The sequence below is a fragment of the Diadema antillarum genome, unplaced genomic scaffold (genome assembly GCF_040938485.1).
Source record: "Diadema antillarum isolate AM-2024a unplaced genomic scaffold, OU_Dant_1.0 seq00001136_RagTag, whole genome shotgun sequence".
Classification (NCBI taxonomy): Eukaryota; Metazoa; Echinodermata; class Echinoidea; order Diadematoida; family Diadematidae; genus Diadema; species Diadema antillarum.
Window position 1 is genome coordinate 416,414 of NW_027271948.1, and position 21,671 is coordinate 438,084.

Consider the following 21,671-nt stretch of genomic DNA (forward strand, 5'->3'; position numbering starts at 1 on the left):
ACATTTATCTCTTGCTGATAACAATACGTAAGCGTAAACGTACTGTACCTGCTGCTGCTGCCTCACGGTCAACGCGGTACCCCTGCCCTGTGCGCCCCGGGGCCCGGTCTATACAGGGCTAGCTAGCTGACCAAAGAGCTAGAGCCACGGATTCAAAGAGATTCTTTGCACGGATGCCGCTTGCCGCCGCCGCGCGCGTTAACACATGAATTTCCCGCGCCGTCTAGCTACTGTACGTCGATGATCGCAACCATTAGTGTTAAAACGCCCTCTATCGACGTCAACTTCGCTCGGCCAGTTTTTCCCGATAAACTTGATTTTTAGTACATTCCTTCTTACTAGTCGATACTAGGTCATAACAACAGTTATATTTTGGATCAAAAATCAATCCTCTAATTGGTTGAAAGAGATCGATATGATTAATTTTTTTCCAACTATTTCAGAACATTGGCTGTCTGTTTCGGGAAATGATGTCACTGCTTATGACATTTTTCAAAGTGCATTATTTGTGAAATGATTTTCCAAATCTTATGTTTGAGTGGAAAAATTACCCGATATGTTGTAAGTACCAACATAATGAAGAGTTTGAATGGAAAAACAAAAAAAAAACAACAGATAAATGCCATTTTCAAAGTTTTTAAAGTAAGGTCGACATAAAATGAAAAAAAAAGTAATGTCTTTCAAATGATACTACACTCATTACATACCGGTAATGAGAAATACTTGTAAAGATCTTGTTTATATAATTATTTTGATTATTTCCTTTTTTTCCCTCAGATACGATCTCAAATATGTCAAGTTGATAAAAGTGGATATATCGGACTTTGCGTTTAAATTCTTCACGTAGCTTGACCTTTAGGCCTATGTGCTTGCAACCGATGTGAGGAATGTGCAGCTACTCAAATTCACGGCTCCTGAAAATTTGTAACCACAGAAACAAAAATACATAAGTTGTACATCTAAATTGAATCCCGTAGCATCAGAGAGTTTGAAAGGTGCATGCAATAATACTCACTTTACTGTTGTAAGCCATGACATATTTAGCAAGTCTTATTCTGTGCAAATCGGAACTGCCCAACAATATGAGAGTTAACATTTGTTCCTTTTTATTTTGGATGGTTTTGAGTAAAGTTATACAGCTGAAATACAAGATTTTCGTCATTTCTGTATATAAAATGAATGAGAAATTGTGAGAGCATGACATCATCAACTTGCTGATTTGAATATTCATAACGACGGATCAAGACGTATTTTCCAAAAAGTTTTGAAATTTCAGAATGTCATAACTTTCTTATTATCTGATTTTGATTATTTTTGCACTGTTCTGCAGGGAATATTCTCTCTTTATGAAATTGATAAAATTCTGGAGTGAATTTCTTCTTTAAATGTGATTGTCCAGCTCAAAACCCACAAAAATATTGCATGTAAATTCATTTAAATGAATTTCCATTTTTCTACATGGATTAAAAGAGTTTGCTCCGAGTTCTAAAATGATATGTAACTAGTGTAAAGTAGACCATCCTTACCCATTCAAATATTGATTGAAATAAGAGAGTTAGAATGTACAGTTTTATAGCAAAGGAAGAAAAGAGGATTTAAAGATTAGGGTCACTCAGGTGAGCTGTGCAGAAGTATCAATTTTCCAGTGAAACAGCATCTATCTGAAAAAGTATGGTCCAGAAAAACTGTTACTATCTTGATTTTTGTTTTGTTCGAAGATGCAAAATTTGGACAGTAGGCATATAGAGAAAGACTACTCTCCCAGGTAAGACAAACTTGAAATATTTGAGTCAGTCAACCCAAATTACATATTTTGGTCTATCATAGAGAATCTTAGTCTGTGACTTCTTGTGAATTTTGAGCTTGGCGGTCACAAATTTTATATGTGACCCTGCACCACAAAACACACAAAAAGTTGCCAGACATGGATTTTTAGTTATGGCAGAATCTGAAAGAGCAGACTCTAAGCTTTAAAATGATGTATAACTCAAGTCAAATGGATTCTCCTAACCTATATAAATATTGGAAAGAAAGCACACACTCTGGAAAAGTTTGAACTGAGAAAAGAGGTTGTGAAGTACTGGGTCTATTCAAGTGCCTAATCTTTACTGAGCCATGCAGCCCGTGCCATGAATGGGACAAAAAAACTTGATGTAAATCATTGTAGCAACAACAATGAAGGGATTATGAGATTAAGCTGAAAATGAGCATGCTTAATCAACACATTCTGTTCATAATAAATCTCAACTTTAAAAGCAGTAGCATCATCTTTTCAAAAGTTATCAGAGTTGAAAGTGAAGAGTGAAATGATTTTGAAGAAATTATAAGGGGCCTCTAAGAAAAACCTGATCACACTACTTTACCAAAAAAGGGGGTTGTAGAAAAACTGCTGAAAACCAGCTTTTACATTCAATTTATGATCCCAAACATAGGGATGATGTTGAAGACGAATGGCTCTTTCAGAAAATATGGAAAACTCAAAACTGACTCGGTTGGCCTATTTCACCTTTCTTGAGTTCTCACGTAAAATCAAGGGGTGCGACTTTTTGTTTGTTTTGTGATGCACGGTCACATATCGTTGAGTGTGTTCATGAAGGCCACCAATCTGCATACTGCATACCAGTAAGTCCCTATATGTATGTCAGCATGTCGCTATCATGTCAGGATCATAGTAACTTTCGCATGTTCTTAAATTTGCAAGTAGCATCCTATACATAAAATTCATGAAAAACGAAAACCCAGCAAAATATTATGGTGCATGCTGCATCATACCTCAACACATCATTCTATCACAAAAAATACAGACACTGTCTGTGCATCCACACACAAAGTAGGCCTACAAAAGTGATGATGTCACAGTCTTTTGTCATAGCTTGGGTTGGAACCAGGGGCCCGTTTCATAAAACTTGTCATCAGTGACAAGTTGTCATAGTTGTGATAAGCTACTGAAATCCTTGCATCTGATTGGCTGAGAGCAAATTTGTCATAGAAATGTGGCAGTTGTCACTGATAACGAGTTTTATGAAACAGGCTCCAGGTGTAAGCATGGTTAGCAACAATAGTGTTCACAGATATTCAGGCCAGGTGAGGTTGTTTAGAACCAGTTTCCATGGCAATGAATGGCTGTGACATCACACTTTGGTATTCTACAGACCCACATCCAATTTTTTCTACTACCCTATGTCTCACGCCTATATCTTGTTCTAACATTGGCAGCCATCTCAATGGTAAAGTACCACATACACAAATAAACTGGAGCAAAGCAATCATAACAATTCAGTTTGAGTTTTTTTATTTCAACGTTTTCTTTCATTTTTTTTAAATATTCACATTATGTACATATTATATACTTAATATGGTACAAAATATTTGGCCATTCTTTAACTGTACAATAACCACTGGCAAAATGCAACAAACACAAGATGCATAGCAAAGCACAAAACCACCAACAAGCACATTTAACAGTTTTACGCATAGATGCAAACATTTAGAGATTTCATTTCAAGAAGAAAAAGCTTTGCAGACAGCCTGATTATCTTGCACTTCTCTTTCCATTAACATATCAGAAATCAAAACGTAGGATGGCTTGTTCTGTCTGTCCCATACGCAAACCACAATCACACCATTACTTGAAATCACCACACACATGACGCAATAGGTTCATTTTGCACAAATGATACTTTGAAGAGGAGTTTTACACTAATTGGAACATAATAATTATTGTAAGAATGTACCACATAAAACCCTGTATTTTAAACTCTGATTCCTTTTAAATGACTGCAGGTGCCAGGAAGGGGATGGGATGTTCAGGGGCATATTACTAGTTAATACCTTATAATGTGACCTTTTTGATAATATTACAAGTACATGCAAACCTATAGTTCTATTTATCATCTTTAATAAGGAGATGTGTTGAAAGAATATGAAGAAAAATGGAGGGTTCAATTAACTCAATTTGCATTTAGATTGTCAAATACAAGATCCTATGACAAGTGACTCCTTCATGAAACATTTGAAAACTCTTCTGCTTTTGTCTAAATTTTGCTCTGTATTTGTGCGCCTTGAGCATTCTATAGAGAAATTTGGTGCAATATGAATTACATAAATATAATCTTTATTTTTGTTATCATCATCATCATTGTAACTATTATCAACATTATTTCACACCATGACATACATGTATCTTACTGGGTTTCTAACAGAATTATCATCCAAATACTCTGTGATGTATTATATGCACATGAATACCAACCATCCTGAAAATGGTGAACAAGATACGTGTTCTATATTTGTTCACAATGGAAGAATCCTTCTGGACTCACTGTCAAATGGAATATTTTGTTTAACCAAAACTAAAAATACCCTCAGCAGTTTACGGGTTAAGGATTTCTGTTTAACAAGAGAGAAGTGTAGATTTTGGCACTGTGGATTGAAGTGCAGATTTTAGCACTGTGGACTGCAGAATCTCAAAGACCGCAAAGACAACCATGTCATGCCCCTGGACTTAAGATTTGAAAGAACAAGGGGGACAAAACATGTAAGTGGTGGGTCTCCCCACTCACGCAAACTATGCGGAAATGATATAACATGTTGAATCTTTCTTGCAAATGTGATACTACTTGCTGGCAACATCTTTAGCACTTTACAACTGACAGACGCATAAAACACAAACAACAACAGAGACATTGAGTATTTACACAGCGGCAATTGATGGGCATGAAACACACAACACTTGATGACAGTGATACAAAGACATAGCAATTTGGCTTCATTTTGCTTCTCCCTTTCTCCTAAAAAGTGCATTTCCCTTGCATCTCAATAGGATCAACTCATGAGAAAGCATATTGCAGAAACAAGCACATGGCAGAAAAAAGTAATAACATACTTTGCAAAGTCTACAGAATATAACTGACAAAATCCTAGAGTATTTAAATTAAAGTATGTCAAAGATGTGCAACTTCATCTAGTGACATGTTTAAAGATATCACTATTTGAGTTGAAAACACTAACAAACAAAACATCTTCCAATGCATAAACACCAGCTCTCAATACCGCAGGTTATAATAATTGGGTCCTCATTGCATTAGACACTCAAATATGAATCCCTCGTTTATCGTTGAAACACAGTCTAAGTTTTTACAACTACAGTTTTGACAACATTCGCGTTTGATTTCCACCACCAATGTAACGGCAACAGAAAAATGTGTGCTGCATGCATGGTGCATTAAAACTATCAGATATTAGATGTGGCCTACTTTATGTGCACAACATTGTGAACATGTCCTAAGTAAAAAACAAGAGATACAATGTAGTACAGCACATCATTTATGAAAGTATGTTGCATTGGAAATTTAAAAAATTGTATCGGATTGCATAATTGAGTTCATCATGAATTGATTGATGAGAAGCAAGACAATGAAATTAATGATACCTTTGATGTATTTTGAAGTTGTGTTTCTATCATAGTGGGAAACATGCTTTTCCTAATCTTACCCTTCATCTAAAGATGAAGCATTCACACAAAAATGTTTCACAGTCATAACTACCGTAGAGTCTTTAATTTTGTTGCTGTCTAGATCTTGATAGTTCAATCTTCCCCGGTGTAGTCAGGCCATTCGTGAGGTGAAAATGTTAAATGTTCGTGCAGATGGTACATCACAAATCTAATACATTGTAACTCTCATTTGCATTGAACTCAGATAGTTGCCATCTTTCACAAACTGGGGGGGGGGGGGGGGTCTATTTTCGTTGTGTGAAGAAAGTTAAAATGTGACAACTGATTAGTGAATATTTGTCAGCATTATGTGAGTCTGTTTCACTTAGCATTTGTAACCATGCTTTAAAGGAAAAGCCTACGAGGCCCCCCCCCCTTCGACGTTCCGCGCGATGTATCGCTATCGCGAAAAGCTATCGCCGCGACGTTTCAGGACTTTTTTCTTTCGAGTCTCCCGCAGCTTTTGACACCAAATTTGCGATACCCAGGTGCGCGGTTCCGAAGTTGCGCATAAATATGTACGTGCATGTCAGACCAAAAATTGCTCAAAAACGTGAATTCGTGTACAATTTCAATGCAAACTGTGCTTACAGGCAAATTTCATAAAAGCATGATTATTTTGGGGTTTTACTGATAAAAATCAATTGATAGTATATTTTCTTGTTCGGAACAATGTCGCGGACAAATTTCATTGAAAAAACAATGAAAAACATTAAGTCGAAAAAACAAGGAAATACATAAGAAATTCAAAAAACAATAAAATACTTAAGAATTTTTTTCTGATGGCACAATTTTTTTCTCTTACATTTGCTAAAGACACTAAAGAGAATATTTACACAAAAAATGTGCCTGTTTTGAGCTTTATTTTGTAATTTATACCAAATTGTCTGATTTCACGCCTCATTATGCATAAATTAGCATAATTTAGCATAAATGACAATTTAAAAAAAAATTAACTTCATGGTACTTTAGATTACGTCATAGGCAATGTGCGTGCCGATTTTTGTCGTGATCGCGCGGTCGGCGGCCGAGATCTGGAGGGGGGCTTGGGAGGCCCCCCCCCCCCCCCCCCCCCCGGCGGCTCTCTATCATCTACCTAAATAGCCCGGCCTAGTTAGGGTTAATATACATGTGGATTGAGAGAGAGAAAAAAAGAACATAACTATGTGGGCAAGTAATCTATCAAGATTTGAGTAAAGAGTGTCGTATCAACAATATTCCCCAAATCATGGCAAGCTCGTCAAAGTTCTATGGCATGGAGTTATAGGGGAGCACTATGCACAGCCACATCTCAGATCTTGTATAACAAGTGTTTTTTTTTAGGGGGAGGCTTTTTCTAGGTTTCTTGTGGTTAACATAAAACACACAACTTTATCAAACCATTTGTCTTTTGGTAGGGAAATGACTGCCCCTTAAATCCATTCAAGAACGCCACATGTTGCATAGACATGTTTCCCTTCATGCATTCTAGAAACTACTGCATCATACATTATTTATATAGTGTATGGTCATCTAAATATGTGCAATTAACCCTCATGCAAAGCTATTTCACTTGATCCAAGGCCAAAGTGAAACAAGGAATGGCATGTGGGGTTATTACATATCTGCTGTGCATATAACCTACAGTAGTATAGTGCATGTGAGATCAAGCACTATTTATATAATATTGCATCATGTTGCAGTATATATCGTCGGGTGCCCGTGCATTGGCCGCTAACACAATACAAATTGTATTGCGTTAGCGGCCAATGCACGGGCACCCGACGATATGAGGGTGTAAAAACTAAAGGAGACGAACACTGGTTGTGGAAATCATGGAAAAGGGAAACTGAAAAAGGGCTGGTTACTACAGGAAACAGGTATGAGAGCTCCAATTATGGTATTTGGCTTTTTGCAAAAAAGAATGTTCATTCAACATTGACAAACGAAAAATTAATCCTCAGATCAACTCATAATCGCTATTAAAGTAATTACACAGCAATACAAGTCAGTATCAAAAAATTTCATATATATCAAGCTTTACTTTTGGCCCTACAAGTGGATAGTAAACCTTAGCAGTTTTGCTACGAGTGACACAGATCATGGCCACATTACGAAGACAAAAACGAAATCACAAACAACAAAACATATGTAATACAATGTATTGTAAGCGAAATCTGCCATTCAACCAAGAAATAACAATTTCTTTACACATGTGAAGATGCACATTCCAAGTTGATCTGTACATTACGTGACAACAAAAGGAAATGAGATGGTAAATGTCCCCACTGACTTGACATAGCGGAAATAAGAAAAAAGCAAGAAAGAGACATTGTGTCCGCAGCCGAGGTAGTACCGGTATTCAGTGATATCTTTTGGTTCCCACCACGAAAAAAGGCAAATCTGACAGGGAGGGACAAGAAAAAAAGTTTTGGCAGACAGAGCCATATGAATACAAAACCAGAGGCATTCCGCTACAAGACATCATGATAATGATTTAGCATGCTTCCCTAGTACCATGCGGTATTAAACTCCCACAGTCACATTGCTACATGACAGCAATTAGCTATAATCAGAGTAATCTGTCCAAAATATTCCCATTGGCCCCCAACACACCAGAACCATTGACTGAACTTGACCAAATTAAGTCTTGCATTTTGCGAGTTATTGCGATGATTTCAGAATTTGAATGTCGGCCATAAATACCCTGACCGTCGGCTATAAATACCTTGACCATCATCAAATCTGTCTCAACGATAAGCTGAAAACTGCACTGTTACTGTCTGTAACTGCATCAAGTTTAATTTCATTTCCTCAAATATTTTTGAAGGTAAGGCAAATGTTGTTAATGTTCAAAATACAATCTTGATGCTTGATTGCTGGTCTTTGTCCTGTTCTCATAACAAAGTTTGTCCCAATTTCTTCAAATGCTTGAATTATTGCTGGTAATATGAAAGATCGACATTTGACCCTTCACTCACGACCTCTGATATACTAGCCCAAAGTCTACTCCATTCACTGTTGTATGGTTGTAAACACGTACACCAAGTTCCAATCAAATGTCAAGTTATTGTAGTTATGAGACCTACTGACAGGACAGACAGGCAATCTATTAAAATACTGTAAAAGTGGATATTTTCGTGCGACTAATTTTTCGTTCTTGGCGGGGTCAGAAGAGTTTCGCTTGTTTTTAATTCCGCGGAATCAAGACATCACGCACAGGAACATATGGCTAGCAAAAATATTTGCGTGCTTTTATTTTCGCGCTAGTTTCTGGTTGCGCGAAATGCGTGAAAATTTCAACACCGTGAAAATTTCCACTTATACAGTAGTTCCTCTGTGTGTCTGCACAGCAGAAGGCAAAAAAATAAATAGAAATAAATAAAGATAAAAGAAGCAAGAAAAAGAGACAAAACTAAACCCAGACATCCAGAATTTAGATGATATCAGAGTATATCCATGCAGACAAGAGATGTTGGACCAGCAATAGTCTAAAGACACGATAGGAAGATGAACAAGGTACGTGGCGAAGGAAAAACTCATTTGTTATGCAAGCCACCTTCCGATGATAAACACGACACAAAACTTCATCCACTCATAAAAATATCTCAAAATCTCTCTTTCTCCATCACTCAGTTTACCACTCTCCAAAGAAAGAAAGCACGTACAGAAGTTATGTTCATACTTCACAAGAACCCTGTCAAATAACCTCTTGCATAATTTCCACCTGAATAATAATGTCTTGAAAAAAAAAGGAAAGTATCACACAACATCGATATCAAATTCTACACAAGTGACAAATTCTCCACAGCCAAGAGAACATGGATGGAAAGTACAGACAACATTCTTTTTCTTATGCCTGATTAAACTGACAATATTCATACCAGGCAATGTATCAATATATTGCTGAGAATGTATTGTCAAATTTGGTTGTTCCACCCGTCAGTTCCTCAATCACTGATTCCTTATTGATCCTGTTAGACAATACAGAGATACCTTTTTTTTTACTTCAAAAAAAGTTGATGAAGAAGAATATCAACTTTCAAATGGAAATAATAAAATGAATGCAACCACTAAAGGCACTCCTTTCTCTATCACATTCTGATTGTCATCACTGTAATTGATCTCATGTTCATGCACTGACAGCTCAAAAACATCCACCCCCCCCCCCAAAAAAAAAGAGGGAAAAATGGGAGTGTCTGGCAAAGTAAAGGAAAAGTAAAGGTAAACGCCACAGATTTATTTTGGTTTCAGTGTAACACAAGCAAAAAGAGAGATATAATCAATCCACATGACTGAATATTCTATTCATAGACATGACATCCACCAAGAAAAAAATACAGTGTACTATTTTCTTGTCACTTCAGTTCTGCATCCCTACCCCCCGCCCCCCTCCATCACACCACAGGGCCTCGTAAAACATTTTGATGACTCTTTTGAGCTTGACAACTGCAGCTGCCAAACTTGAAGCTGTGACCACAGTAGTGCCGTAATTTTTTGTGTCTATTATGAGCCCCAGAGTCTAAAAAGCGTCATATTCAAAGTGGCTGTGTGAAAGGCTAATAATAGACCAATCCAATGAGCAGTCCCCGTTTAGCTCCACGTGGTGACTCTTGGCTCACTGCCAAAACAATATGACGGGTCACCTGATGTCAACTGATAATAGAATAAACAAAACAAACAAACAAAAAGAATTTCATCTGATTAAGGAGATAAAAAAATTCCAGTCACTTACAGAGAAACAAATTTGTTTTGAACATACAATTGTTTCGTACATTTTTTCCACATCTTTCACTAGTATCTGAAAGGTCACTTTTATTCGTGACGAAATTTCTGGACTGATATAGGAAATATGTACTCATTTGCACTAAATGCCTCCAGTACACTACAAGAATTCATGCCTACTTATTTATGCAACTCACACAATTTCTTCACACTACATTTTATTGTCTCTCTTGTTTTCTGTCAATTTTCTTTTGTTTTGTTTTTTTGCTTGTTTCTTTTGCATGGCAAGAGATGTGCTTAGCATGGTATGCAACAGAGCTAGTCTACAAAATGATAGTCTACATGGCACTGTCAGAGTTATGAAGTCTGAATGCAAGTGGGGGGGGGGGGGGGGGACAGAACATACAATGTACTTATTTGGCAGTCACACAACATCATGGGAAAAGCACTGTTTCCTCACAAGATTTCTCTGGCCTAAGTTTCAGACTGCAATGCAATGATTGGCAGTGCTTGCTTCTGGGGTTGTCACTGAAAATACAACATGTGAATGCTCGCTACATTCCTATAATGTGCCTTTCTACTTCTACTGTTACAGTAAAAACAACATATTTCACAATGATGTCCATGTGCCTATACGCATTTTGTGAGCACTGTCTCCTAAACTTCCAACCATTTTGCCCACACATCGACATTTGGAATCACAACACTATGCGTCTTGTGCATGTGTATGATGACTCAAAGAGCTCACTCATTGCAATGACAAACATTTCAAACTTCTTCAGGCTTTCATTGGAAAGGATCTTTGATTATTAAATTGTGCATCCATTTATTTCTTGTTCATATTTTGAAGGGGTTCGTAGTGCTACGACCATCCTACGTAAAGGATAAATAAATAAAATGACAGAAAAGAAAGGCATCTATAATTTGGTTGGTCTGAAAGTGGAGGAATGTAATCCTTCCTGTAGTTAACTACTTGTGCACTCTTAACATTATCTCCCTTCGCAGTGATAACCAATGCGCATCTTGCATGTTCTGGGCCCCGTTGCTAGAAACTTTGCGTTTAAACGCAACTTGCAACTGATTGTCACTGGCCAATCACAATCATTGTTGCATGCATGTCTTCTTAATAGGGCAGACCCTGAGCCAATCAGAATGGTTGTTTCAAAATTAGCAATTATTTGCAATTGATTGCAACTTTCTTGCAACGGGGCCCAGATGTATTTCATTAACATCTCTTTTCATTTCTCTTTGATTTGGCAAATGAAAATCACTTGCTCCATTGGGCAAGTGAAATGAATGTTTATTGCCCCATTTTATTATGCTATCTACACAAGAGCAGGTATGCACATACTTTTCTTTTTTCTTTCAGCCCTAGAACTGTTGTATCTCTAACGTAAATGTATTACATTTTGATGATTGAAAGGATCTGGCAAATTGGCAACGCGATGAGTGAAGATACCACACAGCAAAGACTGAGGCATTCAAAAGATGGCACCCAGGCTATTACAGTGCATGAAAACATGTTTTGGTACACACAACAGGTATGATGTGTGACAACCAGACCATTTCCTTGTTGTGTGATATTGACAGAATCATGAACTGTTACATTCTCAGATGGGTTTTAATAGAACAGGGGCATTCCCTAGTTTTGTGACAATATCACTACAAAATTCTAAGTAAAACTTTGAAGGTTTGTAAAAGAGGAAGTTTTCTCAACATAACAAAACAAAGAACACTCACCCCCCCCCCCAAAAAAAAAACAACAACAACAACAACAACAAAAGGTTCTGATGACATCACAATGAATGATCTGACATCAACCACAAAATGAGCTCAACACTGTGCCCCCACAGTGACTCCTTAAGAATGGCACATGATCTAGTAACATGCCCTTCACACAATGTCAAAGAAGGGCACTATAACAACAATGCTCCAATTATATCTCAATATAACAGATGATTGCATCTTGATGTTGTGGCAGAGAATACGCTCTATCATGGTCTCAAAATCCAGCATCGCTCTACAAAGGCTTCCTGGGTAAACTACTCAAGAGCGCACAGGATTGATTCCCAAGTGGCAAATTGTGGAAATCGCATCTTCCCATATAAGATGGAAATGGAGAAAAAAATACAGTTAAGGAAAAAAAAAAGATATTGCAAAGCACATGCATTTTCTATGAAGGAAACAGTAATTACAAAACACTAAGAAATGGCTCGCTTCTGTGTTTGTACAATCGTTCTCTCAAGACAAGAGTCCATTGCTCTCCAAGGATCCAGGGTCAAGCGGTTAACCACTGGACATCTCCGGCCGTCACGACACCACGCAGCTCTTTCGCGCTGAATACGGCGGGTCCTGGGCATTGAGAATCGTCCGCCGCTTTTTGGAGCGGATGTCCGGCGGTGGCAGCATGTACCGGTGCATGTGGTTGGCGTCGGCGAACGACTTCAGCCGCGATCGCAGAGAAATGGGGATTGGCAGCTTGTCAATGGCATAGGTCGAAGTACAGTTCACAATGGTGCGACAGCAACAGTCCTGAAGACTCAACACTGAGAGAAGCAAGGAGTAGAGGGGAAAAAATTTATATTTCCTTTGTAATTCTTCTTTTTCTGTCTGAAAACATAAAATCCATTTTTTACACAATACCACTAACATTGACCTATATTGCTCAAATGGCCTTGTATGACCAATACTGTCATGAAAATGATAAACAAGCAGCTGCTCAGACAAAAGCCATGCTGGAAAGAGACGTCAAGATTTGCTACATGTAGTGGGTACTGAACATATATCATCCAAGGATATGTTCATATTAGGTGGGTCTTCATCAGCTCGAGCTTGAAAAATAGCTCGCTCATGGGGGATCAGAGAAATAAGCCCGAAGTCAGCTGAAATGTGCAATCGCGTCTTCACCAGCTTGAGCTTCAGGCACGGTCGGGTCTATAAGCTCAATGCTAACACACTCCCACCCGACTGCCTACGTTCCTGCGTGGTGCACAATGCATGTAGTGCCTATGTTTAAGCTCGAGCTGATGAAGACGCGCTAAGATTAGCGCGCTATTTTGCAAATTAGCTGGCTATTTTGCAAATAAATCCAAGATTTCTTTTTCACCTATAAGGTGGGTCTTCATCAGCTCGAGCTTGAAGAATAGCCCGCTATTTCTGATCCAAAGAATTAGCCCGATCAGAAAATAGCCCACTAATTTTGCAATGAAGACCGAAATAGCGAGCTATTCCGATCGGAAAATAAGCCAAAGATATCTTGGACTTATTTGCAGAATAGCCAGCTAATTTGCAAAATAGCGCGCTAATCTTAACGCGTCTTCATCAGCTCGAGCTTAAACATCGGCACTGCATGCATTGCGCACCACGCAGGAACGTAGGCACTCGGGTCAGAGTGTGTTCGCGCCAGCATCGAGCTTATATACCCGACAGTGCCATGCCTGAAGCTCAAGCTGGTGAAGACGCGATTGCACATTTCAGCTGACTTCAGGCTTATTTCTCTGATCCCCCATAAGCGCGCTATTCTTCAAGCTCGAGCTGATGGAGACTCACCTAAACTGTGACAGATAACAAGCTCTATACCTTTCGAACTGCAAAAAGTAATCTGTGAGATGATTAATTTGCTTTGAATGCTTTGATCTCAAAGTTGCCATGGGTTACAATGGTTTACGTCATTGCTCAAATTGTGTCACATAGACGCTGCAATTTCATTGCTGTTCTTTTTACCACAAGAGCTGTTATTTATTTAGATGCTAACAAGCCAATTTCTTCTTGAGGCTTTGACAATATCGCTCGATGAAGGCCTTCCACTCTAATAATAAGTTAGCTTAATCATTGTCAACAGCCTAAATGGCCGAGTGCATGATGATACATCAAAATAGAATCGATCCAAAGATGGAAACAAAAATGGATAGGCTTGTTGCACCTTAAACGTCAACAGGAAGTGGTTAAACGGCCAGGGATGACCTTTTGACATGTCAATGACCATATTGTATAAAATTTTCCAAATTTCTCTCTCAAGTCATATTTTCATATCAATGTGAGGTTATTCCTTCACAGCAAATTATGCCAACACTTCTAAAAAGGGTTATGATATCACCTTTTGGTTGGGCTGCAGTTTGGGTGATTTGAAAGGAATTTGGAGAAAACTGTTTACATGTATTGTTGTCAACACTTAAGATGGTGCAATTTTTCTTCTTTTTTTATAACAAAGATGGGTATCTAAGTTATATCTGTGTGAATAACACACTAGCAACAATAATTTCTGTGTGCATATGTGTGAAATCAATATGAAGTTGCATCCTCCGCAACGTATTATTTTGTTTATATGAAATCAACCCGATAGTTTTTTGGGAGAAAAGAAGTGGTAGATGGTTTTATAACCATGGTGCAAAAACATAATTTCTTAAAATTTTGTGTAGAAATGTGAAAGGATAGTTGGGAGATAATGACATCACCATCTCTTGTACTCTGCATGAGTGGTTGAAAGCAATAAAAAAAAAAAAAATGTGTGAAACTCAGAAGTTCTGTATCTTTCTTCTTTCAGGTCTCATATTGATAAAACCTCTAACATTCCGCAGAGACTCCAACCCAAAGCACCTTCTGATCTGGAGATTCTCCCGCCTGAAACCCCTAGCAAACGGGAGACTCCAAGTTGATGTGTGCGAAGCGCGAAGTTCCTAGGGTTCTAGATGCTCCCTGGAGTTATCTAAGGCTTATTTTTTCAACATAGCAATAAGTAAGAAATCCTTTCCAACGGGAGACACGGAGCCAGGGCGGGAGAATTTTAATCTCAAGCGGGAGAACGGGAGATTTTGTAAAAATGGGTTTTCGGCGGGAGATCTTCCGTCGAAAACGGGAGAGTTGGAGTCTCTGATTCCGTTTGCCGGGATTTTACTACAGATGTAATTCAAGTCACAATCAAAACTGAAGTCTTAAACACAGTGAAGAATTGGGCTTTAAACTGCAGGTGGACGATGCAGTGTAAAAATCATGCATCTTTCTCTGGAGTTTCAAATGTGATCAGAAGGCTTCCTATATTGTTCTCCACATTTATTACTTGCTCATTACCATGAATTCTGGTGAAGACACCAGTGGAAGTTCAATCTAATTTCACTCTTCCTTTTTTTATGTAGTAGTCAGAAGACTGACTACACTTGTCTATGTGGTAGTGCATTGTATAATTTTGTGAACAGATGACAATTTTGTCCACTGTTTAAGTTTATTAAACAAGAGACCCGGGGGTCTCGCGCTCACCAGAGTCTCGCAAGTTCACCTTTCATGCATTTTTGCAGACTCTTACCTGAGAACATTGGAAACTTAATGGTGGAGGGTAGCTTTGAGAGCTAGCTTTGAGAGCTGGCATACTACCTGTCAAGTTTGGTGTATATATTCATGAAGGGGATTCCTATGATTATGAACATGCACAATTTACATCACCATTTGGACCCATCCCACCCCACTTCCTTGGGTCCCGGGGGAGGGGGGGGGGGGGGGGGGGAAGGAGGACACCCCTGATTCTGCCATGAACAAACTTGAAACAACAGTCATCAATATACTAATTGTATTAACTTAGCTCAATCAATTCTGGTTCTAGAGAAATAAAGATTCCTTAAGGGGGGGGGGGACCCCTGGGGGGCCCCCAGGTGGGGTATGGTGCCCATTTGATGAAATTGAAATTCTATTCCCCTAGGGATGCTACCTGCCAAGTTTGGTGAAAATTCATCATGGGGTTATCAAGAAAAAGATGAAAATTCACAATTTAGGTCCCAATTTAGGCCCCCTGGGGCCCCCAGGTGGGGCATGGTGACCATTTGATGGGGATGAGATTCTTTCCCCTGAGGGATGCTACCTGCCAAGTTTGGTGAAAATTCATCATGGCATTTTCAAGAAAAAGATGAAAATGTACAATTTGGGCCCCATTAGGACCCCTCCAAACTCCCCTCCCCTGGGTCCCAAGGGGGGCACCCCTGATTCCGCCATGAACAAACTTGAAACTACAGTCATCAATGTACTAATTCATAGTATTAACTTAGCTCTATCACTTCTGGTTCTAGAGAAGAAGATTTTTTAAGATTCCTTAATTTGGGGGAATTTGGGCCCCTCTGGGGCCCCCCCAGGTGGGGTATGGTGCCCACTTGAACAAATTGAGATCCTATTGCCCTAGGGATGCTACCTGCCAAGTTTGGTGAAAATCTGTCATGGGGTTCTCAAGAAGAAGATGAAAATGTAAAAAGTTTACGCACGACGGACGACGGACGACGCACGACGCACGACGGACGAAGAGCGATCGCAATAGCTCACTTGAGCCTTCGGCTCAGGTGAGCTAAAAAGCACAGTGCTATTCCCAAAGGTTGTGAAATGTCTTATTAACCTTAAAAGAATTGCCAGTAGTAAACCCTTAATGTCATCATCATTACCTTTATTCGTCCTCCACAACCTCTCCATCCCGTTGCGCTTCAAGACGAGGCGAGACAGCTCCGTCAGGGACTCCGTCACGTTGAAGTCGCACAGCGGGCTGACCTCGAAGTAAGCCATGTCGTTACGCAGGGCGTACCCCTGGGCCTCCTCTCCACTGACCTGTCTCTTGAAGGCAAGATGGAGGCGGTTGCCTACCAGGATCTTGGGCACACCCGGCGCATGCTGGAGTTTAAAAATGAAACCAAGGGAGCAATCATTGGTGGGTAGTTTTAAGGTGGTGTAAACCATAATTGGACTAAAACTGGAAGTGTGAACAAGAGACAAAAACCTCACATTCACAGTTGCTTTCTGTTAACAGAACTACCCTTGAGGGGTAGCAGCCTCTATTTGCATAATATCATTTGGGAGTGGTTATAGTATCTCACAAAAGTAAAGTAGTATGAATTATGATGTCAGGGTATTACACAACTTCCGTCATAGATGTTACATATAGACCTCATGTTCTTCAAACGTTCGTGTGTGTCCTTTAGAAGGTAACTGGAATGGCCTATAAATTTAAAAGAACTTAATACCAAATTGGATAAGGCTATACAGTTGTACATGCATACTCTGCCCACACAGAGCAGACTCAACAGACAAGACATTTGCACTGTCATTCTTTGTTATTTACAGACAGAATATTTCAGAAATTTACATTTTAATAACACGACATTATTTCTCCATAAGGAATGTCCCCATAGTATAAAATTTAAGCGTATGTTCACACACATGACTCTACCCGAGATTGCGAGGCTAATATAAATCTTAGAATTTCACAACAATTGTTTTGAAATGTAAACTGCCCTATTCTTTCTCCATCTCTATCTCTGTACTCCCCTGGGCTGTGGGGGCTACAGACAGCCACAGGACAGCTTCCTGTTTGGAAGCACGAGATACCAGGCGTGCATATTTAGCACACTACACAGAGTCTGGTTACACAAAAAAGGGAAAAAAAGAAAAGAAGTAAATGATAATGTACAAATGCTCGAACAAAAAAACAACCGTTTATCACTGCCCACCATGTTCTGTGCCCCTGGGGCCAGGGCTGCATGGTTGCCTGCTAAAACCATCATGTACAATGTAAAACTGTATACAAAAATGCATGAAATCTAGCGGTGTTTATTGTACTAGCGGTATGCCCATGATTGCTCACACACCACAATGTGGAACATCCCACTATCTTAACAAAATATTTGTAAGCCTCAGCATTGTAATTCTGTACAGAAGGAAGACCTACAGATGAAGATTTCTTTCTGAGTTTGAATAGAGTATTAAATATCCTATACTTCAGTATAAATTGGAAGTTGGTCACTGAGCTAGATATCAGTGGCAAAATACAAAATGAAAAGAAAATGGAAGGGACTGTTTTCACTGTTTTGTGTAGATGAAATAAAAGCATGGCATTATTTCGTAAACTGTAGAAGCAGCTCAAATGCCTTTTGTTGATATATTGGCACAGAAAATACATGTATGCAGAAATGTCATAATCAAAGTAAAATCAGCTGACTTCCTTCACAATATAACAAGCCTATTGCATCTGCCACACACTTCCACTTGAAATAACAGCTACAAATGTATTACCCAAGACCATTATCAAGGCAAATTCAGGCATGATTACGCACACCAAGGCATGGAACTTTCAGGTCAACACTGAATACACTTTGTAGGGCTCCACAAGTGAAGGTTCTTGCCCAGGGCCCTGTTGCATAAATTAAAAAGATGCACTCAAATATATTGTAAGTCAGAAAATCAATCGTAAATCTTGCATCAGCCAATCAGAATTGAGCATTCACAAACTAATGTTTGATGATCTCACTTATGTTTGATCTCAACTTTTATGCAACATGGCCCTGACTCAAGAATGACATTTACTGTAAACACTGATTTTTTCGCGTGATTAATTTTCACGCTGAGCTGCTCATAAACATATTGTATTTGCGGGTTCCTGAATTTGTGCTGTGCAATTATCAACCCCCTCACAATGTGCAGAGGAAATTGTGAAGAAATTTTCAGAGGTTTTAAAATTTGCGCTAGCCAGAACTTGCATGACATATGCAAAAATTAATGTACGGCATGAATTTCTGTGTACAGTATTGGTGCAATAGCCCTCTCAGCATTAATGTCTCAAAATGCCATCGTCACAGTACAGGAACACATGTACATGATTGATACAAATGGTTGTGACACAATTGCACAGTTAAAAATAGTTGTGATTGCAATAGCAACTCTTTGACCACTTCATCCATCACTCTCTCTTAGTTTGTCAGCGGATGCACTCTTGGCATTCAAATTTGGCCCTTGTACTTGTACTAGCACTTGTGCTATGCTTACATGACTGAAACTTGAGAGTTTTTTGGTGACTGTATTTCTTGTTTTTCTACATTTTCATATCTCATTTCCTGAACAGATGCGCTCTCCGCAAGGGACTACATCAACATCGCCAGTCCCTGCAGCTGAGCTGGGTAGGTACTGTACCTCCTGACGAAGGGCCCAATTTCAGGGATCAAGCTTTCAGGATCAAGCTCGAGGCACGGCAGAAAGTGAAAACAAATGTTTTGCGAGGTCTGTGGCGAGCACAGAGAAACAAAGTGATTTCTGTATTTCAGACTCCATAAATTGAAAGCTCATCTGTTCAGGAGAAAAAAAAAAACATCCATGCATTAAAAAAAATCAGGTCAATAATGATTATCTTTCCGTCATGTGGGTGGAAAAATTTTTTGAAAGAGGCAACAAATTTTTATGGTGAGCTCCATTAGTTTCAAAACACTTTTACATACACAGTTATCTTCAACAAATTGTATTAAACAACTTTATTCTTCAAGGAAAATCAGATATATATACCAGCAACTGGTACTGGTAGGTTATATATTGGGATAACACAAATAGTTTGAGCATTTAACGCTACCCCTCTGGCTTTTACTTTGCTCCAGTTTTTGGTGACCAGTGGACTAGCAGACCTATAAGCCTTGTTTTTGTTTGAAAGGGAAATGACACCTGCCCTTCAGGAAACCATCATAATCTCTCGATACAGCGACTTTTCAGGTTTCAAGTCTTCGTTGAACAAATTGTTTTCAGGGGGGCATTTCATGAAACGTTTTAGTAAGATATTTTTCCGACAAACTGTTACAAGCTACAAGAAATCCTTGCATGTGATTGGCTGAGGGCAAATTTGTCCGACAAATTTGTCGGACAAAATGCTTCATGAAATGCCCCCCTGGGCTTTATAATGGCTGTAACTTTTTTTTCCCAGGTGGCCAGCCGGGCCACCTGAGCAGGAGTTTCGGGGTGGCTAAATGGATTTTAGGTGGCCCAGAATGAGACTACAAGTAAATGTATTCAATCAGCAAATTGTATGTTATTATGAGTATATACTTACTACTCTACATGTGTACATGTTTAATTCAAATTGTAATGAACACAACTTAAGAGTAATATGTGGTGATAAATTACATGAAATTTCAATGGGAAGTATCTTTTTTTTTTTTATAGAACCAGAAAAATTTAGAGAAACAGGATATGGAAATTTTGACTAAGTTCTGATTAACAAAATATGGGTTAAATCCTTTGTTCTTAATCCTGCCATCGATGTAATTTAATACCTCATGACTGTTTGAAATGGGCACATATACTGGAATAATGACATGCTGAACATGTCTGAAACGTACTGACAGAAGCTGTTACGAAGACGAAGAAACTTTTAATGACAGTGGGGCTGTGCAAAATAACAAACATGCATTATGTGCATAAAGCCTAAAACACTCTCATACATACATGTATGCCAGATTTTGCAAAGATTTGGCTGCTTACAGTATCACCATATTCATTTAAAATAGACTTCAAGTTTAGGAGAGATCGCTATACTTATGTCATCATGTCTTCTGTGAGAAAACTTATTTTAGGATGTAATGATGGATTTTATAACGAGTTAAAAGATCTGTATTCTTTTTCTTTGTATCCCTTTTACTGTCTACACATACATATACTATGTAGACCAACATTGCACACACACTGTATTATCTCCTGTGCACACACAGCTGGCAAAGGTTTTGTCAGTCAATCCTTAGAGCTCTGTTCTAGTTAGTTCAAGTTAGGATTTCCTGAGAAGAAACAATCTATTGTTAGTAAATATTTTTGTCTCTAAAGCTCCTCAGGTCATTTCCACTTTCATCTGAATGTAAAATCAGTCAATGCACCAGACACCAACCCCCTGTGTCTTACAGCTCCATAGGTTTAACCCATTGTAAGATGGACTGATATTGCTACAACACACATTTCCCATAGACACCTGCCTGAGTATACTCCGGACTCGTCCTCAACGGGTTAATAGTGGGTTATACCGATACTCTGAGTATTATGTTTGCTATATTTGTAGAATATACTTTAAAGGTATTAGCCCACATTTGTAAACCTGCAGCAATTGGTCTCATAGTTAGCATGGAGTTTGGGTATGATTGCAGTAACACCTGTGCAAAATTTCATTCCAATTAGTCCATTACTTTCATAAAAATAAATGAAAATGCACCGTATGCATGCGTATAACGCTCGCTAGCGTCCAGTCCACGTACGTACTACATGCATGCGATACATGTACGTAGCTAGCCCGCGCTCGTAATTCGATTTTGGGTCGGGTTGACCCGGTTTGAAAATTGATTTTAAAACGATGATTTTCTCTCTTTTATCGAATGGTATAGACAAATAGCAACAGGTGAGGTATGTTACTGTTATAACTTGTACTTGAAGTCATATTGGACCTGTTTCATGCAGTTTTGATTTCCGTGGGTTTGCAAATGTGGGCTAAATACCTTTAAGACATGCCATATGCAAAATATTAGAATTTTTTGTGACTCTGATTTTTACTTACTGGGGTTTAAATGTAATTTTTAAAGAATATACAAAAACATAAATGACTTGAAATAGATTAGTCAATCATCCGATTCCTTCAATCGCACGCTATCAAATTTGTTATTCCAAATACGCCTCGAACGATAGTGATATGCAATGCCTGTGCGCAGTCACC

The 21,671-nt window shown here is 38.7% G+C and overlaps 1 protein-coding gene across 1 annotated transcript in view; it reads right to left on the minus strand.

Annotated features, from left to right (window-relative positions):
- Positions 1 to 11,954: 11,954 nt before the first annotated feature.
- LOC139744108 (ras-related protein Rab-40C-like) overlaps positions 11,955 to 21,671 on the minus strand; it is a 59,306-nt gene continuing 49,589 nt past the window's right edge. Inside the window, exons 4-5 of the mRNA XM_071654564.1 lie at positions 16,615 to 16,837; positions 11,955 to 12,744 (exon numbers count right to left, since the gene is read on the minus strand). Of these exons, the coding sequence (XP_071510665.1) occupies positions 12,509 to 12,744; positions 16,615 to 16,837 (459 nt within the window). The 3' untranslated portion in view covers positions 11,955 to 12,508. The remainder of the gene's footprint in view (positions 12,745 to 16,614; positions 16,838 to 21,671) is intronic.